Source organism: Protopterus annectens, chromosome 16.part0 (assembly GCF_019279795.1).
Source record: "Protopterus annectens isolate FY-2018-M chromosome 16.part0, PAN1.0, whole genome shotgun sequence".
NCBI lineage: Eukaryota > Metazoa > Chordata > Ceratodontiformes > Protopteridae > Protopterus > Protopterus annectens.
The window spans coordinates 749,006,231-749,024,953 of NC_056750.1; the positions used below are offsets into that span (position 1 = coordinate 749,006,231).

At 37.5% G+C, this 18,723-nt stretch overlaps 1 protein-coding gene across 1 annotated transcript in view; it reads right to left on the bottom strand.

Moving 5' to 3' along the window:
- The window catches only part of PAPPA (pappalysin 1), a 3,990,201-nt gene that overhangs the window by 542,152 nt on the left and 3,429,326 nt on the right, over positions 1-18,723 (bottom strand). The window contains exon 15 of the mRNA XM_044058178.1: positions 2,910-3,093. Within this exon, the coding sequence (XP_043914113.1) occupies positions 2,910-3,093 (184 nt within the window). The remainder of the gene's footprint in view (positions 1-2,909; positions 3,094-18,723) is intronic.

Sequence of the window (18,723 nt, forward strand, 5' to 3'; positions counted from 1 at the left end):
TGCCTAACCACTGTTATGATGCATCAGTAAATGACTTAATTGTCAGTTTGTCATGATGCCTTAAAAAAGAGGAGTTTGTAAATCTCTTTGCATATTGACTGCAATTTACCAGGTCTGTTTCAAGTAATTTTCCTTAGGGGTCTGCAGGATGAGATCACGAACTGGTTCCAATAATCAAATATCCTTTTACATTTGCTGTGTTAGAAAGAGTACAGTACTCCATCTGTTCTTTGAGGAAAAATAAGAATGGATTCTGAGAGGGTCTACAAGTGCTCTCAGGACACTTGTTTGTGACACACTTCCTCCTTGATTTGCTCTAAACTGCAGGTACCATAATTCTCCCCATTCCAGTTCTATTAAACTAACCTAGCCCTCCAGTAAATAAATCTAGTAAACTTCATAGTCTTCCCAGCTCTAACGCTAACCCTAGAACTCCTACCTGATCCCTAACGATAACCTGAATCTTCATTCTGTTGCCCTAAAATACTCTTTGACACCCTAAACCTAAATTTGCCCACCACAGCCTCATCTTAAAACTCTACTCCAATTCCCTAAACCTAAAACTCCACTCCACTCTGTACACCTAAATTCCCTGATCACTCTATAAACAGAAACTATCTTTCCCCTCTCTAAACATCCTGGTTAACCAAAAAACTGCCCTCCTGCTTCCTAAACCTAAAACACACTTCCTCTTTTCTCAACTTAAATTTCCCTTATACTGGCTAATCGTAAAACAACCCTTCTTCTTTCTAAACCTAAAACTCTAGTACCACTCCTTAAACATAAATTCCTGCATTAACTCCTTAACCTAATACTTAATTTCTTCTACCTAAACCTAAATTAATAGACAAGTAATAAATTGACCTAAACCACTCCACCCACTCCCTGAACCTAAACCTCCCCTCTGGCTGCCTAAACATAAAATTCCACTTCTTCTTCTTCTTTCGGCTTTTCCTGGTTAGGGGCTGCTACAGTGGATCACCTGTCCGCTCATGATTGGCAGTGGAGTTTTATGGTGCCAAGTTGCCAACCTGCCACAGGAGGCACACACAAGCACACACTCACGCCTAGGGCCAATTTAGAGTGTCCAATCCACCTACACCATGTCTTTGGGATGTGGGAGGAATCCAGAGCAACCGGAGGAAACCCAGGTGACCACAGGGAGGACATGCAGACTCCGCACAGAAGGCACCCCAGCCAAGGATCTAACCGGAGAACCTCTTGCTGTGAGGTGGCAACACTAACTGCTGCACCACCGCGGCCACCCTAAACATAAAATTTCACTCCCCCTCTCTAAAACTGAATTTCTGAGTGCTTTTCTCAAAAAAAAAAATGTTGAATCACTGCTTAATCCCAAAACATCCCCACCATTGCCTAAATCTAAATTCCCAGATCACTCCTAACCTAAAACTCCCCTTCCTGCTTAATAAACTTAAATTTCCCTCTCAATCACTGTCTAAAAAACTAATGTAAACTCCCAACTCCTCTCATACTCTTCCTACAGCTGCTGCAGTAACCTGACTCGAAATAGAATAATGTATTTGAAAAAAGTACTGTAGCTCCACAAGTGGGAGCCAATGCAAGCTGCAAAATGCTGGAGTTCCTGGTTGTAAGACTGTTGACCTCCAGCAGCTAGGACTTGGGCATTTGTAGAAGATCCATGTGTGACTACAATCTCATAAAGTTTTCAGGTGGATAAGCAATAAAGTATTACACTTTGCCATGTGTTGAATCACAGCACAGCTTCTTCACAGCTAACTACATGTGGTCCTTTCAGAATTACTTTAAATCATTAACTACTGTAAAATATAAATTCACACTGCCTTATAATTAGTGGTATTTAGCTGCGGTGGTGCAGCGGTAGCGTTGTCGCCTCACAGCAAGAGGTTCTCCCGTTCATTCTCGGCTGCAGCGCCTTCTGTGTGGAGTCTGCATGTCCTCCCTGTGGTCGAGTGGCGTTCGAAGGACATGCACAAATGGGCGTGCCTTCGTTGAAGGTTGGGCGTCGGGGTGGCACCTTGGCACCGTAAAAATCTACTGCCAATCATTAGATCACTAGTTCCGCTGTGGTGACCCCTAACCAGGAAAAGCTGAAAGAAGAAGAATAACAACTCCTTAATACTGAGAACCTCTCATGGGTTGTGAGGCAGCTATGTCACTTAACTAATCACAGAATGATCTTTCATATTATATATCTGTGTGTGTGTGTGTGTGTGTGTGTGTGTGTGTGTGTGTGTGTGTGTGTGTGTGTGTGTGTGTGTGTGTGTGTGTGTGAGAGTGTGTGCATGTGTTTGAGTGTGTGTGTGAATGATGTAGTGGTACAGTTAGGGAAACATTGTTTGTAACATCATGTCTAAGGTTGAAGTTAGACCCAGGAGTACAGTTAGAGTTAGCATATATGAGTAAGGAAAACAAAACATGCCACACAGGAATGCATACTGGTGTTATCTAGGAGTTGGACATTTAGTGTTACATGTGCAGTGTCAGAATTTGGAGGCTAAGCAGCTTCAACACTCTTTACCTGTAAAAAAAATAATTTTATATGTGCTGTAATATTATTATTTGATGACTACTCCTAGTGAGACTACAGAAACATATCTACATGGAACATTAGAGTAGAAAAAATAATACTGGGAGTCCACAGCATCTCCCCATGATTCATAACTATGTAAGCATATGCAACTGGAAGTTTCCCTCTTTCTGCTATACCTGATACAGGCAAACTCTGAAAGAGTCTAAAGGGCAAACAAAACATGCAGAAATGTGTCTTTTCAAAAGACATTTTGGTAGAACTTGTTTAAAGAAGTAAGCATAAAGTAGTACTGACAAAATACAAAAGACACAGAGAATAACATTATTAAAAAGTGACTTTTGGGGATTTTGTTTTAAAGAGTCCTTCGCGTACTTACCTCGCATCTGAGCAGGTGGTTTGCACTGAAATGTGCACTGCTTCCCTAAGATTGTACCATTAGGACAGGAGAATGTGGAAGGGTAGACGTGATATGGATTGGGGATTCCGCAGTCTACAGGTTCACATATTACCTGCATATTCCATTTGCCATCAAGGCACATCACGGAGGCAGTGGACTCCACCTATAAAAGAAAGATAGAAATATTTTTACAGTGGTGCACGGAGGTAACTTTTCCTTAACATGCTGAGTCTTAGAATTATTAGATAAAATTTCTCATTTCTGATAGAGTCATATACATTTATGAAATCAGTCATAATATTTAAGTAGCCTGAACTTAAGCAACTAACACACACATATAGAAATTAATGCAGACATAAATATATTTGTTTATTCAGTTCCATAATTACAATAAAGCTCTTTGTATTTCTGCAGTACACAGGTATTTCTATCTATCTATCTATCTATCTATCTATCTATCTATCTATCTATCTATAAAATGTATGGAAAGTGAACTTCCAGTAACTGATTTTTGTATTAATGAACCAAAAACCAATGGGAGCCCACAGGATAAATGCTCACTCGCCAATAAATGATAAAAAAAATCCAGACAAATCCTCTGGCTGAAGGGACGACCAAAATGACGTATACTGTAAAATATAATCAAGTAACTGAAAGACCGATTTAATAAAAACAAATACAATATTTATTCAAATGAGGTAAGCGCTTTCACAAACTTGCTTCATCAGATCTTTAACAGAACCACAAAGCATCATACACAATATAAAAGCATAAATTAACAAAAATAAAACAAAACAATATACTTTATAAAACATTTCCAACTAACTGTGTACACCATATTAATAACACCTTATTACCTATCTAGAAAAATATATATAAATTATAATATATACCAACTATAAACATAATAAAAATCATATATAAAGTGTATTGTTTTGTTTTATTTTTGTTAATTTATGCTTTTATATTGTGTATGATGCTTTGTGATATATGATATGCCTTTAAATGTGGGCTGTGACATTTTTATTACATGTCATAGTTGATTGGAGAATTTGAACTGTGAATTAATATTTTTAGACCTTATTTTTTGTGGTTCTGTTAAAGGTCTGATGAAGCAAGTTTGTGAAAACGCTTACCTCGTTTGAATAAATACTGTATTTGTTTTTATTAAATCGGTCTTTCAGTTATCTGATTTTTGTATTAGCTTTATTTATCAACATATATACAAACACATGTGTGTGTGTGTGTGTGTGTGTATATATATCTATATATACATATATATATATATATATATATATATATATATATATATATATATATACAAACACACACACACACACATATAAACATAAAAAACATGTATTTGAAATCCTTTATTTGAAATTAAATACTTCTAAACAGTTCAAACTGATAAAAATAATACAAGTGCAACAGACAAGTAGATTAGAATGCTGTGCATTGACAAACTATCTGTACTATCTCCATTTGTGGAATTGCAGATTTACACATGGTAGTGATCATGCATTAGCTTACTCCTTCTAAATAACGGACATGACTGAGCTGGCCAGTTTGAATGTTCAAGGCCACACACTAAAATCTCCATTTCTTTACTGGGTCTGATTCTAGGACATGTGGCAGCAGACTACATTAAAAATATCAGTCAAACAGTGAGTCGCCTGAGGTTCCATCATCCAGCCCTCAATTACTTAATGTGAGCAAACAGACAAACCATGGCAGAAGGTCACCTAATGTCAGTGGTCTGGGACAAACAAATCTCTGCTGTAATATGCCACAGTTATACATTTAATAAGAGTTTAGCATATACTGTGCAAATGAATTACCACAAGTTCTTCTGAGTGTTAACAACTGCTACCTGTACTTCTTTATATAGATGTACTCAATAAGAGCAACCTTGTGACTCAGTGTGACTATTCACACCTCAAAATAATCTACATGCTATTTTTTTAAATCAGTGCTCTGAGTACAATGAATATATGAATTTGATAAATCACCCAATCTTTTGTACTACATTTTAAAGTCACCAAATGTAAAAACTGACAGCAATTAGCAATATTTGATCAGTTTTTAATTTAAAGGAAATTTGGATATTTATTTGTAGCAGTCTTTAAATCTCTACACAAAATCCAGATTCTCAGAAAGAACAGATGGTGCATAAGTGTTCAGTTACTCTAAAGTGGATCCTTTCTGCAATGGCCTTCAACCTGGTGGAAGAACATAAAACCACCGTTTACTAAGGGTGTGAATACACTGGTAAGGATATTATAAAGATGTCTGCACTCGCAGGTCTACATCAGATCATCAACCTAAATAAAGAAAAAGAAGCAAAAATAATTTGTGGATGAGGAAAGCACTTTGATGCAATATGACATCTAACACATCTTAAACATGTACAATGAATCACTGTAATATAGAGGTGCATGTGTTTGTGTCAGAGGATACCAGTTTGAAACAAGATTCCTTGGTGTAAGGCCCTGGAGGACCTCTTCTATAGGAAGTGAAAACAACTTTAAAGTTAAGTTAGTGAAACTAGAAATGTATAATTCTGTACAGTAACTCCCATACAGCAAATCAATATGACAACACATCACAAGAGTCTTAAAAACACTACATATCAAACATCAAGAGATGTTGCTCTCTTAAAGGAAATTGCTAATTCAGTCAAAAGAAAGAATTATGTGAGTACAATTTCAATATTAATGATATTAGAAATGCAACTGGTGTGAAATAGTCTACAGGACATCTCATTATGGACTCTATATTGAAAACAGTACGAGAGAAATGTGATGGCATAACAGAAAATTTCATGTTTTAGTCATGTCATCGGAGGGCACTGAGTAAAGGTAGATGAAAGTAAGTTGCCTACTTGAAAGACATGCAAAAATGCCACTTAATAGGAACCTATAGGCTGTGGCCAAGAAGAGAAGTCTGATAGCGTTTGGTAAACCATGCAAAACATATTTTAAGAATGGGGACATGCAGAATAATTCCAGACTAAATAATGTGCAGATAATTTGGACAGGTGAAGAAACAGAAGGTAGTTACCCGACTAATTATGTGGACAAGTGCTTGTCTCAGGAGAACTTTTGGATTATGATATTCAAGTGAATGGAGACTGCTGGACAGAAACAAAGAACACCACTTAATTAAAAAAGAAAATGATTACATACAGAACAAAATTTCAGTAGATAAAAAATATACTGCAAAATCAGGGACTCTCAATGAACGGAAGGGGGACTCATTGACAAAAGGACTTTTCTTTCAAGTGCCACAAAAAAAAAAAAAAAATCAAAAAGATACGTTGTCCTGCTGTGTAGAATATTTGGAAAATCAGAGCTGCAAGTAAGGCTGCATCCCTGTGTACATTTGGCAATAAAAGTTCTGGGTTTGTAGAAGCCCAGCAAATGCTAAAAATTGTTATGTGCAAATCTTAGGAGGTAATGATACAATAGGTGGAAGCAGCTCAAACAAGAACTTCCAGTAGAAATGAGTGGTAAGTTTAGATGTTAGTGTGCAGCCCTGGAGAAGTAGAGGGCTCTGCCCATTGATTGAACCATAAACACGGTATTGTTGAAGATCAAGAAAAGATGGACAGTTGTGAGGAGGGTAACATACGAGATCACTCCCAATTAAAAAAATTAGAGATCACCAGAGCAGACAGTGGGGGAATGAACAACTGTCTGTGTGGAAGGATAGAGGGACTTAAGAACATCGAGTGAAATAATAAAAGGTTTGAATGTCTGAAAAATGAAGGGGAGACTAGCTGCTCAAGAAAACAGAAAAATAACCCACTGGGCGAGGAAAGAGTTGACCTGGCAAAGAAATGGCAGGAGTTTGTAGAAGATGAGTTAAGAAAAATAGGTGGCTTGGGTAATACTGAGCAGGTGTGAATACTTAGCTATGTTTTTGTGTTTTTCCCCAGTGGAATTTCCTAACTCACCCTCAGTTATGTTGGGTTTAGTTAAGGATGAAAGTAGTGCAACAAGTGAAGCTGAGTTGTTCTGGTAGGAATAGGCATGGCTTCATGTACATTTGCAAGAACTGAATACGTTTTGGGTGACAGACTATCCTGAGTGCACTAAGTGCACATACTTCAGGCTGGCGAGGAAACTTTGCCAGGAGGAGCCAATTTAAGTAACCATTAAGAAATCTTATTTAATAATGGCAAGTGGAACATTGCTAATGTATCTAGATGTCAGACAGTGGCAGAAGAATTGATGCAGAACCATAAGGATGCTGGGCAGCTGGTTGGGGAGAGAGCATTATTTTTTCTTAAAGATGGGGTTTGTGTACTTTTCAGAAGAGTGTATAGTTTTATTATACTAACAGTTTTCTTTTGCAGATTACTGACAATGTGTTAGACATGCCACAGAATTAAAATGGCCTTTGGGCTCATAGTAAATTATTTCTGTAACTGATATACTGATCTTACATGCTTTAAATTAATATAGTAATCTGTGTATAACAGGTACACTCTGAAACCTGTAGGTAATAAGAGTAATAACTGTTTTGATGTAATGTCTAACCTAACAGAAGTTTTACTGTTAGAATGTGATACAGAGCATGCAATCCTCTATGATCTTAAGTCATTAGTGATGTCTGCGTACAACACAGTGGCAAAATGCCATAGGATTATAACAGACTGCTTTAGAAATGTTAAAACGTATAAAGAGGATGTGGGCAGATAAAATTAGCTGTGTGTGTGTGTGTTCACTGCATTAAAAGGGTCTGAAGACAAGCTAAAATGTGCATAAATATGTGACTATACAAAGTTAGCAGATTTGGACTTTTACAGGTTTTACATTTTTTTACAGGAGGTTTTCTAAATCAGAATGTTTAACATTCATGCTGCCATGATTACATAGGATAGCATGGAAATTAAAGGACTTGTAGATGGTGCAAGCATAAGTCTGCCACCTTATTAGTGCTCTGTATTTCTTTATTCTGAAGAACAGTGTCAGGTAACAGATAATCATCATATGTTAATCCTTTTCATATGCTGTTAAAACTAGTTATAAGTATGGTCAGGGGTACCTGCTGGAGCTATTGAACATGAAGCAATGAGATGAACAAGAAAGCTAATGTTGGAGGTACAGGGATTTTAAGATTTTCAAAGGAGTGGAAAGGGTTATGCTTTTAGCTGTAATGGAATTACAAGAAGGGTAGGCAAGTGTCAACTAGGTAGAAAGTATGTCAGCAAATCCAAATGGGGTGCATGGATGGTTTTGAATATAGTCTTGGAGATGTAGTTGCAGAAAAAAGAGAAATAGTAGAAAGACACGAGCAGTAAACAGTCATTGGTAAGTGGTTAGTGTATTAAGGGCATAAGAAGAACTCAATATCAAGATAAATAGAACTGACTGGAGGAAGATCAGGGTAGGAAATCAAGAAGTGAGGATCTTGGAAATCTGAATGCATCTCCAGAATTGAATAAGGGAGAGGAGTCAAAACCAGTTTGGGCATTGTACTCCAAATGGGCAAAAAGGTAGTATGTTGAGAAAATGGTAGGCAGACGTTGTTGACCCAGGTGCCAGAGGATAACATATACTACATGGGTCAAGGTGTGTGGAGAAGTAGGGTTAAACATCTATGCAACACTTGACTTGGTTCCATGTCATAGATTGATACAGTTGTTACTGTTAATAAGAATACCAGGGACTGACTAACAAACCAGGCACTGGAGGATCTGGCCAAGAGTGGCAGCATGCAGTGGCCAGTGTTGGATCTTCCATCCTGTAGACACCCGAGTAGCTTGACTCACTACTGTGATGACTTGCATCTGAGAAATTACACTGTTATCTACTGGCCTGTGCTGTGTACTTGAATGTGCCGAGTAGCATGTAAGCTGTAACCAAAGAGAACATAAGCAAAAAAGCATGTGAGTACTGCGAGTGGCACTGTTTTTTCTACTACACTGGTTCTATAGGAAAAAGTGGTGACAGCATATCAAAAAATAAATGAAACAAAGTGCATTGCTCTCAGAAGAACCCCTATTCACCCTATTAGCTTGGCATTGAACTTCTATGGGTCTGAAAGACTATACCACATCAAATCTTGTTCAAACAGAACTCGAACACTTCCATGGATAATTACATAATTACTTCCTGAAGAGATAACAGCACTGTCTCGTCTAAAACATTTTGTTCATCTCATACTAAAATTAATAATCACATCAACATGTGATTAGTGCTATATAAACATACACAAAGCGCATGATGTGAAATGCGCACTATATAGACTAAACAGGATAGCTTGATAAATAAATAAGCAAATAATTACTTAACACGGGTGTCAGGGTGCGGGGGGGGGGGGGCTGAAGACTCCCTGCAAAAATGCTTTAATAATGTTAAGAGCAAGTTAAAGCTGTCAGTGTTTTATTTAGTGGTTGCAATTTTGAATAGTTCATAGGAAGGAAGAAATAAGGAGAAAAGTGGTAGATGAAGGGAAGTATTAAGAGAGTGAAAGTGGTGAGATTTAAAAGGGTTATGAAGTGAGGATATATTTAAAGGGCATAAGCAGGTACAACATTATGTGGCAGAGAGGGAGACATGGTTGGAATATGCATAAATTAAATTAATTATATGAAGAAAGGCAATTGTGGCCAGGGTGGATGGAGGGAGAAATAATCTTGTGGAAATGAGAAAGGAGGCCTGACTGGAAATTGAAAAATGTAAAATACGGAATTTAGAGTTTACAGGAAAGTTGAGGCAGAGTTGTGAATGGCTGAGCACAGGACTTTATTTTATTTATTATTTTACATTTGTTAACCGGGGGTGTCTGACTGAGCCGAAAAGGCCCTTTTTCAGCAGAGGCCCGGGGAGAAAAGCTCCACAAAGAAAAATTACAGACACTTTTAGTTATTTAGACATGATCAGTATATACACAAATTACAAGAGACATGTTTTTACAGTGGTATGCGGCACAAACAGTTACAGTGGACAGAACAATCAAAAAAATATTAATTTTAAAAATAAAGGTAAGTAATAGATTTGTTGGGTACGGCTGAACTTTGGAACGTAGGTAGAATACATACATATTACACAGGTACAGTACATACATTGTAGATTAGCCAGTGTTTGTGAGTAAGATTGAAAAACTATTATCAATTGCTCTAGATTTAGTTTGAAATCTTAATTTGTCTTAATTTGAAAGAATGCACAAAATATCTGAAAAGCTATGAAAAAGACTGAGCCAGTGGGAGACCACCAGATGAGGCTATTACATATCTGGTACAACGGTCTTGTGAGGTTTATACATCTGAGGTTCAGTACAAGTGAGTGAACTCATGTTGGAGGAGAAGGCGGATAACCTTCACATACTTTGAGCCTGACTAGAGTTTAGGAAGTTATGGACTGGGGTAATGAGATTGTGGGAAAAGGCTTACAATAAGGAAATAGTAAATAAATGGCGATTTTATATACTGGATATGGAGATAGGAGGAAGACAGCAAATGGTGTTAGGGGAAAGGATTGAACTTCAAATGGTAGAAGGCTGAGTCAAATGTAAAAACTGAAAAAGACTAGAAGAAGACAAGGTTGGCAGTACAAGTGAAGCATAACAAGGAGGAATAGGTCAGGAAATAAGATGCAGGTTAAGAAAGGTGGTGGTGTTAATTAGCAAAACAGTGCAACAGGTAGTAGAACAGGTAGTAGAACCACTATGAAGGCTTCACATACTAAAGAGGAAACAGTGTTGAAGGGAGGTATAAGACTCCTGACCTGGGAAGAGATGCTGAACTCTTACACACAAAACATGGCACAGCATTGATTTTCTTTACTGCTACTATGCAATTTTAGTATGTTATAGTTTAGCCATGAATACAGGGTGAGTTAAAGTGTACCATACATTTGTGAGCTAAGAGAGGTTTATTATATTGTGATAAATTTTAGATTTGCATATTATAAATGACTAAATGATCATATTTTAAACAAAATATTTGATTTGCAACTCTGTTTTTAAAGTGCAGTAATAAATTCTAATTGAGCAGAAAATCTTCTGTACTAAACTGTTAGTTCAAGAATGTAAGCTGAAAGAGACCTCATACTTGGTAAATTCTGCAATTCTTTCATTATAAATTGTCAGGAAAATCTTTCTAAGGAGAGATGGCAGCCTGCCATTATCAGGCATCAGTCCTTCTCTGGTTTAAAAGTACACATTTTACAAATGTAGACTTTCTGTATACATTGTTACTGTGATTAAAAGTTTGAGGCTTATTGTTTTCTTGTCTCCTCCATCTCCTGAAATATGAAAAAAAATGGCAGTGCAATGTAGCTGCATTAAAATACATTTGATCAAAATAGTTTAAGCAATGATATCATTATAACATCATCTTCACCTACTCACTAACAACACCTTTCCCCCCCAAATTCTATTCTTTCCCAGTACTAGAAATCTGGACGTTTTTCATGCCACCTAAAGAGAGTGAAAGCTGACTATATGTAGAGGCTCTCCAAAATGGAGAGAGTAGAAGTTTCTGCTCCCAGTTATACTGTCGCACTTGGAAACCATTGTTTTTCTTCTTAGCTGCACATCACAAGTGCAAAGGAAAAGAAACTGACCATTAAAGTACTGCATCAAAAGAGCAAGAATGTTGATATCAAACCTCACTATAACCTTGTCCGCAGGGAAGCTTCACCTCACCACCCGCAAACATTGGAGACTGGACCATGTACACCACTGCTCCTTATGCATACTAGTGTCAAGGTCACTGTATGTCGAAGGAAGGAGAGTTCACTGCAGTAATGCAGTCTCAAACTTTGCACTTAGTACATATGTAGCACTAGTTGCATGTCAGTGACTGCATTTTCAAATGTTGATTTCTATCCTGCTATACTTCTCCCTTGCTTGCTTTCTTCTTGCATAAGTAGGAATAGACTGACAGGATGCATATATATATATATATATATATATATATATATATATATATATATATATTTGTCCCACCCTCAAGAAACGGGTGTCCAGTACTCATATGGCTCCTTAAAAACAAATACATGATAAGCTAGAAGCATGGCAAGGGTGGCGCAAAACGGGCAAGTGTTAGTGGGTGCAATCAAATGATGCTGACCGATTGGTAGCACAGTCCTGATATTCAGAAATGATTACCAATGTTGCTTTTGCAGTCAGGATTGAAGTGCTTCAAACAGCTTGCTACAGTTTTAAAAGTAGAATGTTGAGAAGAGTGCCACATCAGGGGACACCAGAATAGCTAACGACAGCTATGATAATACCCACAGTAGTGATGCCTGAGACAGTGAGAAAAACAGTAATTCCACATAGAAAACACTGTATTTCAAAACTCACTGCAACAAGATTAAAACATCTTTCAATATGAGGGAATCTACCCCTTATGCAATCCTACTACATCTGATGTCATTGTACTTCAGACTATGGGGAAATAATCAGAGATACCGCAACCACATACTTAAGTATATACTCCCCAACATTAGCTGTAACAGTTTAAAACTACAAGCATGATAATTATGACCCTTTTAGCTACATCAAGAATCCACTTAAATGATCTTATAATATGCTCTAGGTACCTCTTTCACCACACAACTACCTTAGTAGTACAGAGAGATGATCTTTCAGTTCCAGTGGGCAGTCAGTGTTTAGAGCTTTTATCACTCACTTCTCCACATATCTGTAGTTTGATGCACCTCATAAACTACAGTGCATGTACAACAAATGAAATTCATAAAGAACTTACTGCAAGAGCAAAGACTTTATACATGGTATAAGATGCAAAATATTTGATAGCAATTCACAGACAAAAGGCCTCAAAGTTCATGATATCAGAAATGTCAGCTGCCTACTCACACTGCATGAACACACATCAGCAGTGAGGGTATTCACACATTAACTTGCTTACTTTTCAGATGACATGCAGTGTAACTCTTCAGCCATTTGGAAGGAATAACTTAAGAGACCATTAATACCACAACTAGTGGAGTACAGGAAGTACAAAGCTGGAGCCTGCAGTTCCATTCACTTTCATTCCTTCTCACACACCTACTTTTGAGATATATTTGGAACAAGTCCTTTTGGCACTTTCCAGAATTAAAAACACTACTTCGTGGGATCTGACAATGTCCCCGGATGCCTACTGAGGAGCTTAAAGTCACACGTAGCAAAACCCCTCCATCAACTCTTCAACCCGAATTTCTCCACTGGATACGCCTTCGAGGAGTGACAAATGACAGTTGTGGTGCCCTTAAATTATTGTTTTCCTGGCCCTCAGAATTACAGGCCTAGTAGTCTCACTAGTGTTATTTGCAAGGCTGTGGAATGTACTACAGCTGACCTAATAAACACTGAAACAGGTGACCTTCTATCCCTGGACACACACCAGTTTGGCTTTGTAAAAGGTAGATAATGCTGCTCATTCTGGTGGAATTCTTTGTAAGGGTCACTGAGGTCACAGATATGGGGCATCTAGTCCAACCTCTTTATATGGATATTGCTAAAAGCCTTTGAAACTATTTCTCATGCTGGGATTATTGACAAACACTCCCACAACAACATTAATTCATACAAGGTCTGACATATTGGTAACTGGCTGCTTGACAGGAACAATACCGTTAATGTTTGGATATTTTTTTCTAGACAGAAAAATGTCACCAGTGGTGTCCCTCTGGTCTGAGTTCCTTCCTCTAAGGTATATATTCTTGTGACATAAAAGCTGACATCAAGGGACTATGGCTGAAGATTGAAAACTGGGAGCAGATATTAAATGCCACTCTGATATTCAAATTCTCCAGCAAGCATCTGCCCAAACAAATGCTTGGTGTATTAAGCATGGGCCTACCCTCAACACCAAGAAATGCTGCATAGTTTTCATTGGTAAATTGAGCATCACTACTGCTTACCACATAGACAACTTTCCAAATAAATATGACATGTTATCAGGGATGTTGGTATGTATATTAATAACAGAATTTCCCTTAGCTGCCATATCACTGTGGTGATTAGAAAATCCTTCTACCTTATCCATCTTACCCTTCATGGCACCTTTTTAAGTTCCAAATAAGTTATAATTCCACTTTATCTATTCCTTATTGGGTCCATCATTGAATATAATACACCATTTGACATGTACCAAACCAAGTACCTAAACCAGCTTGAGAGACCTCAACCTTTCCTCAACAAAAAGAACTGCAGTTTCAATACCCTTAGTTATTTTAATAGGCCAAATACCCTATCCCTCTACTTAGTGTCATACAGTCTCCTTAGGGTGTGTGCTCTGCTTAGCTTTCCATACTATGAAAGACCACTCATTAGAACAAGCAGCAAAACAATAATCTATTCTACAGACCTAGACCACATGGCATGACACATACCTCACTCAATATATCCCCCACTTTTGGAATAGGCTGCCCTTAGTTCGATAGCAACCTTTAAAACCAGTCTGGATAATTGGATAGGTGACCGCAAATTTTCATAGGGGAAACATGGAGAAGGTATACTTAACTGGGGACACTGTTAGTCACCCACCAGCAGTGGGTGAATGTGGGTGAGCTTCTTTGTGGTCTTCTCTGTCCATAAGCTTACTAAGAACCTATGGAACTATGCATCTCGGTGGATGGGACTACCCAGCAAAAACAGAACAGAATGTCATGGGATAATATAATGCACTATCATGTCACAAGTAGAATTCAGTAGTAGCCTTGAATCCCCATAATCCTATCCATAAATATATCTACCGAATGAAGTCCTGGGACTGTTTATGTGTACATAGCAGCTATACTGTGCTGCACAGTTATACAACCTCAGCAGTATGCAGATTAGTAGCATAAGAAGCTGTGTTCAACAGCGTACTGGTACATAAAAAGAGTTACCTGCCACTTTTAAGTGCAACACAACTTAGGCCATGCACTAAATATATTCAGCTTATTCTACAAAGCAACAACATTTGTGGTTTTATTTTGCCAGGATAGAACACTCAGCTATCTGGACCATTTTTAGGTTCAGTCTTGAAGTGTAAAATAAACTAGTATATTAAAATTAAAATGTCAAGTACAGTTTTCAAATACAGCCGAGTTTGCTGTAAACAGATTACCAAAGGCAAAGATAATGCCAAAATACAATTATGAGACAAGCTGTAACCATAATATAGAAAATATAGCATGAGGGAGAGGCAAAAGAGGAAAATAGCTTATGGATAAGTGGTAGGGTAGGAAGAATATAGGTGGAGTTCAATCGAATGAAGTATAACAACAGAGTGCATCACTTAGCCTGTGATAAGAAAGGTTTGTTTGTGTCTTTCGGCTTTTTCCCGGTTAGGGGTCGCTACAGCGGAACTCCATTCCGCTAATGATTGGCAGTAGAGTTTTTTTACGTGCTGGCTTGCCAGGCCTAACGCACAACCTTCAACAAAGGAACACCCGTTCACACATGTCGCCACACAGAAGACGCTCTAACTGAGAATCGAATGGGCAACTTCTAACTGTGAGGCGTCAACGCTACCGCAGCACCACCACCGCAGTATGAGTACTTTATACTGGCTTTTTGTGAAGAAATGTTTTAAGCTGTTCTAATCAGATTCATTTAGTACAGGCTTTTATAACAGCAGGAGTGATTCTTAATAATCCCTGCCCTGATTTTTGGAAGAAAGAGGACATGAAATGCTAGTAACTAGATTGGCTCTGCACGGTTCTTTTAGTAACCACGCATGCAATAAGACTTCCACAAAAGTTACATAATTTCCAGTTTGGGTACAGTTACACTTTTGACGTATGTTTCAGTTCTATAAGGAAAAAAATAGGATAAATAAAAATATCAATGAAAAGCAAAGGAAATGAGCACTCATTCTGCCTGTGTGGCATTTTCTTTGACAAAGAATTTCACAGAAATGTTCTATGTCCCATTAACAGTCCATTCAGTGCTACATATGTAGATTGCTGAAATTCTCCACGGTTTATTCACAGTAGGCTGAAATGCTTTGAGTCCTGCGTATTCATCATGGCATCCTCTCAGGGTTTAAAAGATAGATGCTAGAAAACCAGATCTAGTGGTCCATGAAAAGAAGACAAAAGTAGCATTGATCATTGAAATCGCCACACCCACTGACTACAGTGTCTTGCATACAGAGAGAGACAAAGTCATAAAATACCAGGATCTGCAGGCAGAAACGAGAGCAATGTGGAAGAAAGATAGCCAGACAATTCCAATAGTAGTAGGAGCAGCGGGTCTTATAAAAAAGAATCTACAATCGTATTTAGATATGTTACCAACACATGAAACTCCATACGAACTGCAGGAGGAGTCATTACTGGGCAGAGAGTGGGTGCTGCAAACAGCACTTTTGGCTGACATCAAAGACTGAAACAATACTAATTTCATAAACTTTGATCGTACTTTGACTTAGGAATGGGGTGCACTCCCGTCATGGTATTAGAAACCCAAAAGATTTGGAGAAATTAAAAACGGGAGATATTAACAGTTATAAATGCACCACAGCTGCAAACAGCAGTGACTTCAAGGTAGAGTACCTCTGGAAGTACTTGCAAAGCAAGTCAAGATCCTTGCCAGTCAGCTTGTGTCAGCAAGTTGAAACATTCCACAGATGTCATAGTTACAACACTGCTCATTCATAAAAATACACTAAAATATCCAAGCCCCTGAGTCACTCTGTAATTGTCCATGGACACACAGACCTCACAGTTAATGTCATAATTTAAAATGGAACAGTAAGAGACATCAGAAACAAAAATACAGCCCCCAAAAGAAGCTCTCTTTTCCAGAAAGGTACTCCCCTAACTGAACATCCACAAACTAACAATTTACTTTAATTCATGAATAAGTATATTTATTTTAAGCAACACAAAAAAAAAACTTCATAATATGGAACCTCAAAGAACTGCATGTTTATACAGGAAAAACATTAATTTGTACTTAAAAACAACTGCTTCAGCAACATATTGTCATTTTTGTTAAAACTGTGTCTTGAGTGTAGGTTTAAGGCCAGAAATCATGTGCATGGCTTTAGTGTTTGTATTTTCATACCATAATTATTCCACTAAGAATTTAATAATTGAGGTTTGAAAATGACATTTTTTCCCACTTCCAGCATTATCGTCAGCCTAATCATTACAAGGGAATGGACTTGTAATGGCAGGCAACTAACTTTATGTGGAAGGCATAACATAAGCCAGAATTGCCACATAGTTCAACTTCTCTACTGCCTACAACTGAGCTCAGAAAAAAGTCTTACCAAAAACTAAGAGAGAAGATGAAAGGATTTTGCAGGTTCCATTAGAATGTTTAAAATGACATTAAGAAAATGAAAAAAAGATGTTTTTGTAAAAAGAAGAAAAAGTAAGTAAACTTACCATAACAGTAGATGTCTGAATGAGCGATGGTGCAGCCTGACAAAGATATAGCAGTTGGCCAGTTTCCAAAGCTTCAGCGCACCATTCACATGCCGAAAACGTAAGTCAATTTGAACTGAACTGACTGAGAAGACAGGTTTGGGCACCAAGTCCTTCAGAACTTTCAAGCCAACTGAGTGAGAGGGAGGCTGAGCCCTGAAAGGGCAATGCAAGGAACAGCAAAAAATAAGTGTCCACACCCTGACATAAACAACACACCAAAAAACAAGGGGGTGGTGGAGGGAGGGAGAAGCTATTTCGAACATCTACTATTATGATAAGTTTACTTACACAACTCTGCTATGTTCATCATAAAGATCACTGCTGCAGTAGACTTAGCTATATGGGTAGATTATCCTAGCTTACTACTTTTGGGAGGTGGAAAGGGAAGGGTCCAGGAACCCCTGGAGAATGGTCCGAGCTATGCCTGATCAAGACCTATAGTAGAAATCAAGCTTATAATGCCTTGTAAACATATGTATAGAGGACCAAGTTACTGATTGCAGAAAACTTCTAGAAACCAGCCCTTTCCAAAAAGCCATACATGAAGCCACGGCCCTGGTAGAGTGGGTCTTGACACTGCCTGGAATCGTTTTGTTGTGGTGAGTATAACAAAAGGTAATAACCTGAGACAACCATTTGGAAATAGTTTGTTTTAGCTCAGATTGTCCCTTCTTACCTTCACAAGAAATGAACACCTGATCCTCAGATCAAAGGTACTGAGTATCCTTTCTCCCTAATTTTTAGGTTCAGGGAAGAAAACAGGGAGATGAGCAGTTTTGCTTAAAGTAAACTTGGATAACACTTTAGGCATAAAAGAAGGATTAGTTCTCAAAGCAACCCTGTCTCTGTGGAAAATTAAATGGGTTTGACTCGCTATAAGAACTTGCAATTCAGATACTATTCTTGCAGAGTTCAGAGCAATCAGTAAAATAGTTTTATATGGTTTCTTCTCTTAGACACTCTATTAAAGGATTAAAAATGGGGGTTTAGTTACTAAGAATTTGTTATATAATTTATTTTTAAATAAACCCACAAATCTAAAATCTAGTTAAATAAAAGTTAATCAAGGCGTAAAAATATCAAAGTATCTACTTTTTTCTTGCTCTCCGTTAATTATTGAATGAAAGTTATCAAGGTGACACAATGTAAATAAGTGTAAATAGTTGTGCTGTTATATTATACCAATGCTTTTATAAGTGTGCAAACTAATTCCTATCTCAAAAACATTGTATTAACATACAACTGTACAAGCAAGATATGATGTTGTAGACAACTATTGCATTATGTATACACTGTAACTTATATCCTTTATATGGAATGTTTCTAAATGTTATATTGTAATTCTTTTTTCGTTACTTTTATATTTTCAAAAGAAATAAAAACATTACATTTGAAAAAAAAAA